The sequence below is a fragment of the Pangasianodon hypophthalmus genome, chromosome 6, assembly GCF_027358585.1.
Source record: "Pangasianodon hypophthalmus isolate fPanHyp1 chromosome 6, fPanHyp1.pri, whole genome shotgun sequence".
Classification (NCBI taxonomy): Eukaryota; Metazoa; Chordata; class Actinopteri; order Siluriformes; family Pangasiidae; genus Pangasianodon; species Pangasianodon hypophthalmus.
In genome coordinates, this window is record NC_069715.1 from 11969357 (window position 1) to 11980682 (window position 11326).

An 11326-nucleotide genomic window follows, 5' to 3' on the forward strand; every position below is an offset into this window, starting at 1 on the left:
TAAACCTTGAGGTCAGAACTACTGTCAGGGCTGTTGTTATAGAAAATTAATCAACACCCATCTGACCAATCAGATTTGGGAATTCTACAGTCCTGTGGTGTAATTAAAAAATAATGAACTTCGACAACATCATACTCATTATTCAGTAGTAAATATAGCTGTATTTGCTGTATCACAGTTAGGGATTTGGGATTGCACATATGAATCACAGTGAAAATGAAATTCAGACATAAGCAGAAGATACTAGCACAAAAAATATGAGGTGTCAAACATAAATCAGTCTTTAAGGCAGGGATCAGTAAATAAGTCATTGGCCATTTCCAGTTCTGTTTAAAAGGGGTGCAGTGTGGTTTTGTAGCTGTGACAGATTTTGCTGGCAGGCTGCCTTTTGCAGACCTTTACTCTAAAGCAACAGGCATTGTGTTTTATTACCATTTAATGTAACTGGTAGCTTTTAGAGGCTTGAAAGCCTGTTTATTATGTAAGGAATATAATGCAACGGGGTGTGCTGTAATAGGAAAATAATTACTGGGGTGTGTGAAACAGCCAGACATGAAGCAGAGTTACTATTACCACCCCAAGGTTGATTATTTTCCAGTAACAAGGGTTCCATTCCCCACAGCAATTCGTCTATGATTACAATTTTTTTTTATTAAATAAACAATGACACATCATACTTTTCACTTGTTCATAGTTACATTTTAAGTTAATTCCTGCTATTACTTACATTATAAAAGCTATAAACCGTTGCTCCCTCACCAGCCCCACTTTTTTCTCTTTCTGTTGAAGTTAATAAGACAAAAAACTTCAACTTGTTTTGTTACTAAGAAACTGTAGACCTCTGTTCTAAAGACTTTCCTGAATCTGAAAACTTAAAGGTACAGCTTTACCTCTGACTCATACAAAGTGTGGATATTGAAGACTCCAAAAATGCTAATAAATGTCTCATCAATCAAATATCTTTCACTATATCGACAATGAAACATTTTAAATCAGTTTATGTGGACCGTCCACCATACAAATCCCTGTGGACCGTCCACCATACAAATCCCTGTGCAACTATAGAAAGCATAATGTGTTAGAGCCTATTAATATAAACCTGTGATTTGCCATGCAGCCAGAACTACTGTCAGAGGCATGATGATATAGAAAATTAATCAACGCCTTCTAACCAACAAGAATCAAGCATTCAGTGGCACTGTGGTATAAACGTGCCATTGTGAACAGTTCTGTCTGCACATTTCTCCATATTTCCAATTCTCAAAGCAAAATATGGAAACATCTTTAACCATTATGTGCTCCCCCTTTTAACTTTCCAAGGATATGCTTCTATAATGAATCTTAGTTACTTAGTGAATTATCCAGTTAAAAGAACAGATAGAAGGATAATATAGTGAATAATCCAGTTAAAAGATTCACAAAGAAGAATAGATCTTTTTTTACTGACTGAGAACAGAAAAAATTCACCTGAGATAAACTGAGGGGGTCCATTTTCACTTCATTACCTAGCACACAATCCCACCTAGTGGTTATACTGCAGAAGCACACAAGATTACAGTGTGGATAAAGCCAAGTGCCATCAGACAGGGAGCTCAGATTGGTTCGAGCTTCCAGGAAGGATATAGTAACTCATGTAATCACTCTTTACAACCGTGGTGAGCAGAAAAGCATCTCAACATGCACAAAACATGGAACCTTGAGGTGGATGGGCTACAACAGCAGAAGTCCACATTAGGTTTCATTCCTGTCAGTCAAGAACAAGAACCTGAGGCTATCACGGGCACAGACTCACAGAAACTAGACAGTTGAAGATTAGAAAAAAAAATCACCTTTTCCAGTCTTCAGCTGTCCAGTTTCAGTGAGCCTGTGCTATAAATGACTTATTGTAGTCATTTAAAGAGTTTATATTTTATATTCATATGATTTAAGATCACAGGTTCTAATTTGGACACTGATAATGTTACTGTTATATTAGCTGTCTACCACATTGTATTGGAGTTGAAATGAAATTATGAACATGAGGTCAAAGTGCAGACTTTCAGCTTTAATTTATTTACATCCAAAACAGGTGAACGGTGTAGAAATTGCACGTTTCATATGTGGTCCAAAAGTAACTGGATAATTGGCTGCTCAGCTGTTCCATGGCCAGGTGTGTGTTATTCCCTCTTTATTTCACTTACAAGTAATCGGGTTAAAGGTCTAGAGTTAATTTCAAGTGTGGCATTTGCATTTGGGATCAGTTGCTATTATCTCTCAGTATGAAGTCGAAATTTAATTTAAATATGTGATAATATGCATTATATGCTAAACTTATTTTGGTGAAATAGTCCTAGGATATTTTGGGCAATCTTGACAAAACTGATGTCAAACTACTCATGAATGTGTGAAGCATAATAATTATATTTATATTATAATTATATTATATTTACTTAAAAAATTACTGATTGCTGTTGGCCAATCAGTTTTCAGCAGGCATTTAACACAGCTAGCATTGAACTATCTTCAAAAAACTAGATAAGTATGTTAATCTGTGGTCCCTTTATTGTTCTATGTATCTTGGAAAAAACTGGTCACTAAGGGTGCTATTTGTGAGAAGCACTTGGACCCTGCAGAGCACCACTGGCAGCTATTATTATTATCATTATTGTTATTATTATTAGGGGTTCAACCCTATTGTTTTTGTAAGGATTTTTATTAGTTATTATATATAGTTTAGTTATTAGATAATATATCTATTGATATTCTACCTTTCCTTCTTCTTCTTCTTCTTCTTCTTCTGGCTCGGGTGTCTATAGCAGCCCGTAGAACCGTCTGGTAAAAAGTTGTGAAATTTGGCACTCTGATTGGGGAAGTTTTAAGGAACATTCTGACCAAATTTGGGCCAAGTGCTGCCAATGCTCTAGCGCCACCACTGGGTCAAATTTTGGCCTAATTTGGAAGTATGCTTATGGTCATGACTTTTGAACCGTGTGTCCAAAATTTAAAAGTCAGGCATCCCTGGATTTTCACGTAATTAGATTTTCTGCTAATTTTTCACTACACCTCCTACAAATTATGTCTGATGAACACCAAATTTGGCATACATCATATTCAGACCAAATATCATATCGGACAAATCATATTGGACAAAAGTTATCAAAAGAGTATTGATATTCCATGTGCCAACAAATCTGACAGTGAAGCCGCCAAACAGGAAGTGAGGCTGTATCTAAGCAATGACCTTGCACAAATTTGAAACTAATTGTCCACTAGAGGGCGCTATCAAGTTTTTAATGCACATAAGTGGTTTTATAAACTGCAGTGTTTCACACAAAAATCAGTTAAACAATGTTCAGCAGCTATTAGACAAGGTTAATGAAGGCGGATCAGAAAAAACTTGGTGGGCCTGTTTGACTCTCTGCCCCAGAGTTCAGTGCAAAAATTGGCCACCGGGAGGTGCTATCACGTTCTACATGTGTAAATTGCTGTATATTATGCACACACGGTAGTCATTTCATATGTTAGATCTCCTCATTCTGAACAACTTTGCCTCATGAACCACTGGTGACAGTCAAACTATTCATTAAATAGTTGAGGTTATTTAAAAAAAAACACTTTTGTGAACTAGTCCCAGGTTTTTCACTCAATCACAACAAAACCAGTGTAGTACAATTCTCTTTACAAGACCTATTATCTGCTTCATTTGTCTTGAAGTAAGTACTTTGCATAAAATGGCTGTAATTCCTAAATGGTAAATGCCATATTTTTGTGGAACCTCTTAAAATAAAGCTGAAAGTCTACACTTTGATCACATCTTGATTGTTTTATTTCAAATCCATTGTGGTGGTGTATAAAGGCAAAATCACAAAAACTCTGTCATTGTCCAAATACTTCCAGACCCAACTGTATATATTTCTGCTTTGTGTCCACTGTTAAAAGCGCTATACAAATGAAATTGAATTGAATTGAATTTAGATAGTTATAACAGGGCTATTTACAAAAATGGGTGTGGCTTAGTGTACCCAGAAGTCAATAACTCCTAAAGGAAAACACAACCCTGCATGAAATTAAGTTAGCACATGCAACATATATGATTCTTAAGAAGCATGCAGAATTTAATAGACAGACAATAGATGGTGCTACAACAGTTTAAATTCTTAATTTCTTTAAGCTAAATTACTACATATTTCATAAAATTATCTTGCTTTTTCTCTGATTTAGGTGCTTATAGGCTTGCACAATATTAAGTAATACCTTTTTACGCATGTCCTTAAAGGCCCTAAAGTGCTTGAACCCCGATAACTGCTGCTTGCAGCTATATTATTATTATTATTATTATTATTATTATTATTATTATTATTATTGTTATTATGTCTAACACTTTCATAAAAGAAACAAAAACCACACACAGAGTTCATTCTTAAGATTTTTATTGATCATTTTGAAAGAAAAAAAATCCAGTCATTTTTACACTTCTCCTGCTCCTTTACCTCAGTTGAAGTAAAGAATGGAGTTTTTTTTAATTAATTAATTTATTTTTTTACTTTACCTCATCACTGGCAGGTGAGCACTCGTTCTTCAGGGGTTTCTCCAAGCACTGGCTGCTGTTCTTCTTGCAGGCATCCTGCTTGGTCTTCTGTTCCCTGGTTCCGGTGCTCTTGCTCTGCAATTTTTTTCAATTGCTCGCGGTCTCTCGTCCTCCTTTTGCTCTCCAGCTCTGCCTTATGGTGCTCTCGCTCAGAAGCCAAAGTGGCCTCCGGCTGAGCAACCTGTTTCTCCAGTCGCTCTTGGTCTCTCATCAAGTTCTCTCTCTCCAGCTCTGCAGACTTCTCCCGTTCCTCACAGAGTTTCAGGGAAGCCGGGAGCTCGGTGATGTTCTGGAGGTGTGAGGCTTTCCTTTCCTCCATGTGCAGCTTGATCTTCTCATTTTCCTGCTCCTGTTGCCCTTGCGCTGAAGTCAAAGAGGCTGCCAGTTGTGCAATTTTCTCCAGTTGCTCTCGGGCTTTCATCCTCCTTTCTCTCCCCTGCGCTGCAATCTTCTGTTGTTCCTCACAGATTTTCAGAGAAGCCTGGAGCTTGGACACGTTCTGCAGTAGTACGGTCTTCCTCTCCTTAATGTCTAGATTAGTATTATCTCTTTCCTGTTTTTTCCGCTCAGAAGCCAAACTGGCCTCCAGCTGTACAACATTTTTCTCCAGATGCTCTCGGTCTCTCATCAAGCTCTGTCTCTCCAGCTCTGCAGTCTTCTCCCGTTCCTCACACAGTTTCAGGGAAGCCTGGAGCTCGGTGATGTTCTGGAGGTGTGCAGTGTTCCTCGCTTCCATGTATAGCTTGGCCTTTTCTCTTTCCTGCTCCCGTTTTTTTCGCTCAAAAGTCAAAGTGGCCTCCAGCTGTGCAACATTTTTCTCCAGTCGCTCTCGGTTTCTCATCAAGCTCTCTCTCTCCATCTCTGCAGACTTCTCCCGTTGCTCACAGAGTTTCAGAGAAGTCTGGAGCTCAGTGATTTTCTGGAGGTGTGCAGTGTTCCTCTCCTCTATGTCCAATTTGGCCTTCTTTCTTTCCGGCTCCTGTCTTTTCCGCTCAGAAGCCAAACTGGCCTCCAGTTGTGCAACGTTTTTCAACAGTCGCTCTCGGTCTTTCATCAAGTTCTCTCTCTCCAGCTCTACAGCCTTCTTCCGTTCTTCACAGAGTTTCAGGGAAGCCTGGAGCTCAGTGATGTTCTGGAGGTGTGCAGTGTTCCTCTCCTCCATGTATAGCTTGGCCTTTTCTCTTTCCTGCTCCCGTTTTTTTCGCTCAGAAGTCAAAGTGGTCTCCAGCTGTGCAACATTTTTCTCCAGTCGCTCTCGGTTTCTCATCAAGCTCTCTCTCTCCATCTCTGCAGACTTCTCCCGTTCCTCACAGAGTTTCAGAGAAGTCTGGAGCTCAGTGATTTTCTGGAGGTGTGTAGTGTTCCTCTCCTCTATGTCCAATTTGGCCTTCTTTCTTTCCGGCTCCTGTTTTTTTCGCTCAGAAGCCAAACTGGCCTCCAGCTGTACAACATTTTTCTCCAGATGCTCTCGGTCTCTCATCAAGCTCTGTCTCTCCAGCTCTGCAGTCTTCTCCCGTTCCTCACAGAGTTTCAGGGAAGCCTGGAGCTCGGTGATGTTCTGGAGGTGTGCAGTGTTCCTCTCTTCCATGTATAGCTTGGCCTTTTCTCTTTCCTGCTCCCGTTTTTTTCGCTCAAAAGTCAAAGTGGCCTCCAGCTGCGCAACATTTTTCTCCAGTCGCTCTCGGTTTCTCATCAAGCTCTCTCTCTCCATCTCTGCAGACTTCTCCCGTTCCTCACAGAGTTTCAGAGAAGTCTGGAGCTCAGTGATTTTCTGGAGGTGTGCAGTGTTCCTCTCCTCTATGTCCAATTTGGCCTTCTTTCTTTCCGGCTCCTGTCTTTTCCGCTCAGAAGCCAAACTGGCCTCCAGTTGTGCAACGTTTTTCTCCAGTCGCTCTCGGTCTTTCATCAAGTTCTCTCTCTCCAGCTCTACAGTCTTCTTCCGTTCCTCACAGGGTTTGAGGGAAGCCTGGAGCTCAGTGATGTTCTGGAGGTGTGCAGTGTTCCTCTCCTCCATGTATAGCTTGGCCTTTTCTCTTTCCTGCTCCCGTTTTATTCGCTCAGAAGTCAAAGTGGCCTCCAGCTGTGCAACATTTTTCTCCAGTCGCTCTCGGTTTCTCATCAAGCTCTGTCTCTCCATCTCTGCAGACTTCTCCCGTTGCTCACATAGTTTCAGGGAAGTCTGTAGATCGTTGATTTTCTGGAGGTGTGCAGTGTTCCTCTCCTCCATGTATAGCTTGGTCTTTTCTTTTTCCTGATCTCGGTTTTTTCTCTCAGAAGCCAAACTGGCCTCCAACTGTGCAACATTTTTCTTCAATTGCTCTCGGTCTCTCATCATGTTCTCTCTCTCCAGCTCTGCAGACTTCTTCTGTTCCTCACAGAGTTCCAGGGAAGCCTGGAGCTCAGTGATTTTCTGGAGGTGTGTAGTGTTCTTCTCCTCTATGCCCAATTTATCCTTCTTTCTTTCCTGCTCCTGTTTTTTTTGCTCAGAAGCCAAACTGGCCTCCAGCTGTACAACATGTTTCTCCAGATGCTCTCGGTCTTTCATCAAGCTCTCTCTCTCCAGCTCTACAGTCTTCCCCCGTTCCTCATAGAGTTTCAGGGAAGCCTGGAGATCAACGATTTTCTGGATGTGTGCAGTGTTCCTCTCCTCTATGTATAGCTTGGTCTTCTTTCTTTCCTGCTCCTGTTTTTTTCGCTCAGAAGCCAAACTGGCCTCCAGCTGTGCAACGTTTTTCTCCAGTCGCTCTCGGTCTCTCATCAAGTTCTCTCTCTCCATCTCTGCAGTCTTCTCTTGTTCCTCACAGAGTTTCAGGGAAGGCTGGAGCTCGGTTATGTTCTGGGGGTGTGCAGTGTTCCTCTTCACTATGTCCAGTTTGGCCTTCTCTCTTTCCTGCTCCTGTTTTTTTCGCTCAGAAGCCAAAGTGGCCTCCAGCTGTGCAACATTTTTCAACAGTCGCTCTCTGTCTTTCATCAAGTTCTCTCTCTCCAGCTCTGCAGTCTTCTCCCGTCCCTCACAGAGTTTCAGGGAGGCCTGGAGCTCAGTGATGTTCTGCTGGAGTCTGGCGTTCCTCTCTTCCATGTCCCGCTGGTGCTTTCGCTCAGAAGCTAAAATGGTTTTCAGCTCTGCCACCTTCTTCACCATTATGTCTCTCTCTTCCATTCTCTTTTTCTCCATCTTCTTACATTCCTCCATCTCTCTTGCTGATCTTTCCAACTCCTCCTGCAGTGCCTCCACTTGAGGATCCTCCTTAGATTTCTTCTGGGTTTGACGTCGAAAGTGTTCTCTAATCCTTCTAAACATCTTCGGTATTGTCTTTCTCTTTCCACACTCGGCAAATTCTCACAAATCTGAAACAGTGACAGTGAGACCGCGTTCTTTCTCCTTTTATACGAGTCCAATTGTGACGTCACCCCCACAGTTATCCCAATTGTGACGTCACCCCCCCCCCCCCCCACACACACACACACACACACACACACACACACACAGTTATCCGATTGTGACGTCACCCCCTTTGCGCTCGCTCGCTCGCTCTCTCTCTTTTTCTCTCTCTCGCGCACGCTCTCTTACGAAGGGAACGAGAGCTTTTTTTTTTTTTTTTTGTCCAACTTTTCTTATTTTTCTACACTTTTCTGTCTTTTTCTTTTTTCTCATGAGAGAAGAGCGAAATCACAGTGATAAATAAGAAGTAATAGTAAACTCTGTAAAAAGCGAGTGATTGTGGAGCCACACTGAGCGCAGCTGTAATGCTAACGATGCTAACCGCGGAAACAGTGCGGTGGCGCTGAGTTTAACGCTCACACTGAGACTGGCACTGAGCTGCAGCACAGGACTCGAGCAGAAGAAAAGTGAAGCTGAGAAACTCGGAAAAGAGAAAACCGTGTTAGAGAAGAAAATACGCACAAAGAGCTCGATGGAAACAGCTGACAAAATGGCAGCATTAAAGCCCTTAATATTGTTACTAGGCAACAGTGTTGACACATCTACGTCATTAACGTGTTTTACTGTTTAGTGTATCATTTATATTAATTAATTATTTAGTCTTTTTAGTGTAGTTTATTTTTAAAGTTATTTGACCAGAACCTGTTTCATTTTATAATTTTCTAAAATGTAATTTATGATGCTTAATTTTGCAGAATATTTTATGTAATACTCTGTATGATACTGATTTAACGTAATTACTATTAGCCATTATTAATGTAGCATTATCCATGCTTTTCTCCTTTGGTTATCATCATTTAATTATTATTATTATTATTATTATTATTATTATTATTATTAAATAATTAGAACCTAATTTATTTCAAATAAGACCACAAATCAGAAGTATAAACAAAAGGTTGTAAGAATGGTAATTAATAAGAATGGTATTAAACTTTGTTTTTTCTTTTTGCTTGAATGCAACTTTTGAACTTTTCCCTTAATATTGGAAAGGTTTAGTTTATTCTGAGTAAATAATAAATGAATTGTATTTGTCTTTGAATTTTAATATGTGTAGTTGTGATTTTTTTATGCAACTGCAAAACCAGTACACAGTGCTGTGAATATTTCATGTGTGTGGAACTAGTGTACTATGAAGATGGATTTTTATTCTACAAATACTGTACAACTCTAATTGATGCCATGAGATGGTTATTAATATCAACTTATCAGTGTTTTTTTTTTTTTTTTTTTTTTTACTCCACCATTTCTCAGCTTTTGCAGTAAGAGGCTTTATAAAATAAAGTGTAATATTACTGCAGGTGTGAGCAGAATGAAGTCTCTGCACTAACAGCAGGTGTGTTTTACTGAACAGTACACTAATAATTTCTGATCTCAGAGCACAATCTGACTTTATAGCATACTTTATACTGTGTTTTTATGTATAGCGCATAAGGCAACAATAAAGAACAAAATCAACAATTATTTAGTCTCTACTAGAGGTAATAACACACTCACAGTATAAAGATAAATTATAAATATATATAAAAAATATAAATATAAATATAGATATAAATCACATTTCTAATGACCAGACTTCATTCCATTTATACATTTATACAAAACATTTATACCAAAACAGACAGAATTTGATGTGACTGACTGTGGCACCTTGTGGTCAAGAACTGTAACAACTTTTATTTTTTCCTTTATATCATTTGAAAAGTTTGTGCTAAATTCACAGTTTATATTTCCTATAATTCCCTGGAATATGCTGAACTGAACGTACACCAACATCTGAAATTCAAGTGTACTTCCTGGCGACCATCTTGGATTTTGTTGAAAACTGTTTTTTGACTACTCCTACAAATTTTGTCCAATGATCACCAAATTGGGCATACATCATCATCAGAGTAAGCCTCACAAACGTTATCAAAAGAATTTTGAATGTTCCAAATGGTTTGTCCGTAATGGGCCAACAAATCTGACTGTGAAGCCTCCAAACAGGAAATGAGGCTGTATCTCAGCAACAACTTTGCGCACTGGCACAAAACTTGGTAGACATTTTCGGGACCATGACTTGAAGCTATGCAACAAATTTCCTGCCAGCGTCACCTACTAGTAACAAGTAACAATAAAATGCTAAAAAAAAATGCTTCCATCTAACTGCCATTTTTGCTGCCCCTCCTCCAAATTTGACAGGTAAGTTGCCATACAGGAACAAGCAACAATTTTATATACTGACATTAAACTTGTCGCATATATTTAGCAACATGAACTGAATTTAAGAAACAAATCTTGTTTTCAATCTTGTTTGATTTGACATCATTTGCAACTTAGGAGGGCTACTGAAAACAAGAAGTGGGGTGATATCTCTGCAACAGCTTGATCTTTGGCTTTCAAATTTAGTATATCACCTTCAGAGCAAGCGCTGATGGTCCCTGTGGCTTCTGGTCTTCCTCTGTCACTAAGGGGTGGACACAGAAAGTGCTTGGCCCCCTACACTGCTTGCAGCTATATTTTTTTAAATGTAATGAATAAGTGCACACTGGAACAAAATAAAACTTGAAACTTAGGGGTGAATATGAATAGTGCTTTTTGTCTACATAAAGTTTCTTCAGTTTTTCAGTCAGAGTTAGAGATTTTTAGAGATTACTTCTGTTAACTCTGTTATAGAGTATTGTAAATTGTAATTCACAAACTTCTCTTAACACCTTTAACATTTGACTGATAATTTGTCTTTTACTGCGGTGGTTCCCAGTGTGGGGTCCGGGGACCCCAGGGGTCTAGCCTGGAGTTCTGCAATTTTTTAATTTAGTTAAACTGATGGAAATCCCAACTTATAATTAGCAAATTTATTATAATTATTATTACTTTTTTAGGTATTAAAAAATGGTTAGATCAATCCCTAGAAGTGAATGAGTTTAATCCAAACCTCAATAACTCAGGAAGTAGTCTATAAATAATGCTGAAATTTTAGGAATAAAAAGCTATATGGTCCTAATAAATACATAAAATATTACTGTAGACATTTAAATAATGTTTAATAGTTGTTTGCAATAATAGTTGCATTGCTAGATAAACCCTAAATGCCATCAGGATAAAATCAATTTATGATACAATCAAAACAACTGGAAGCTATGTGGGTGGGTGTAAGTGCCCAGGTATACACTGATCAGCCATAACATTATGACCACCTGCCTAATATTGTGTTGGTCCCCCTTTTGCTGCCAAAACATCCCTGACCCGTTGAGGCATGGCCTCCACTAGATCCCTGAAGGTGTGCTGTGGTATCTGGCACAAAGACGTTAACAGCAGATCCTTTAAGTCCTGTAAGT

The 11326-nt window shown here is 39.3% G+C and overlaps 1 protein-coding gene across 1 annotated transcript; it reads right to left on the reverse strand.

Annotated features, from left to right (window-relative positions):
• Positions 1–4532: 4532 nt before the first annotated feature.
• Positions 4533–7538, reverse strand: LOC128318538 (trichohyalin-like). Its single transcript, XM_053235022.1, has one exon. It carries the CDS (start codon positions 7536–7538, stop codon positions 4533–4535), a length of 3006 nt encoding a protein of 1001 aa, XP_053090997.1.
• Between the last annotated feature and the right edge of the window lie 3788 nt (positions 7539–11326).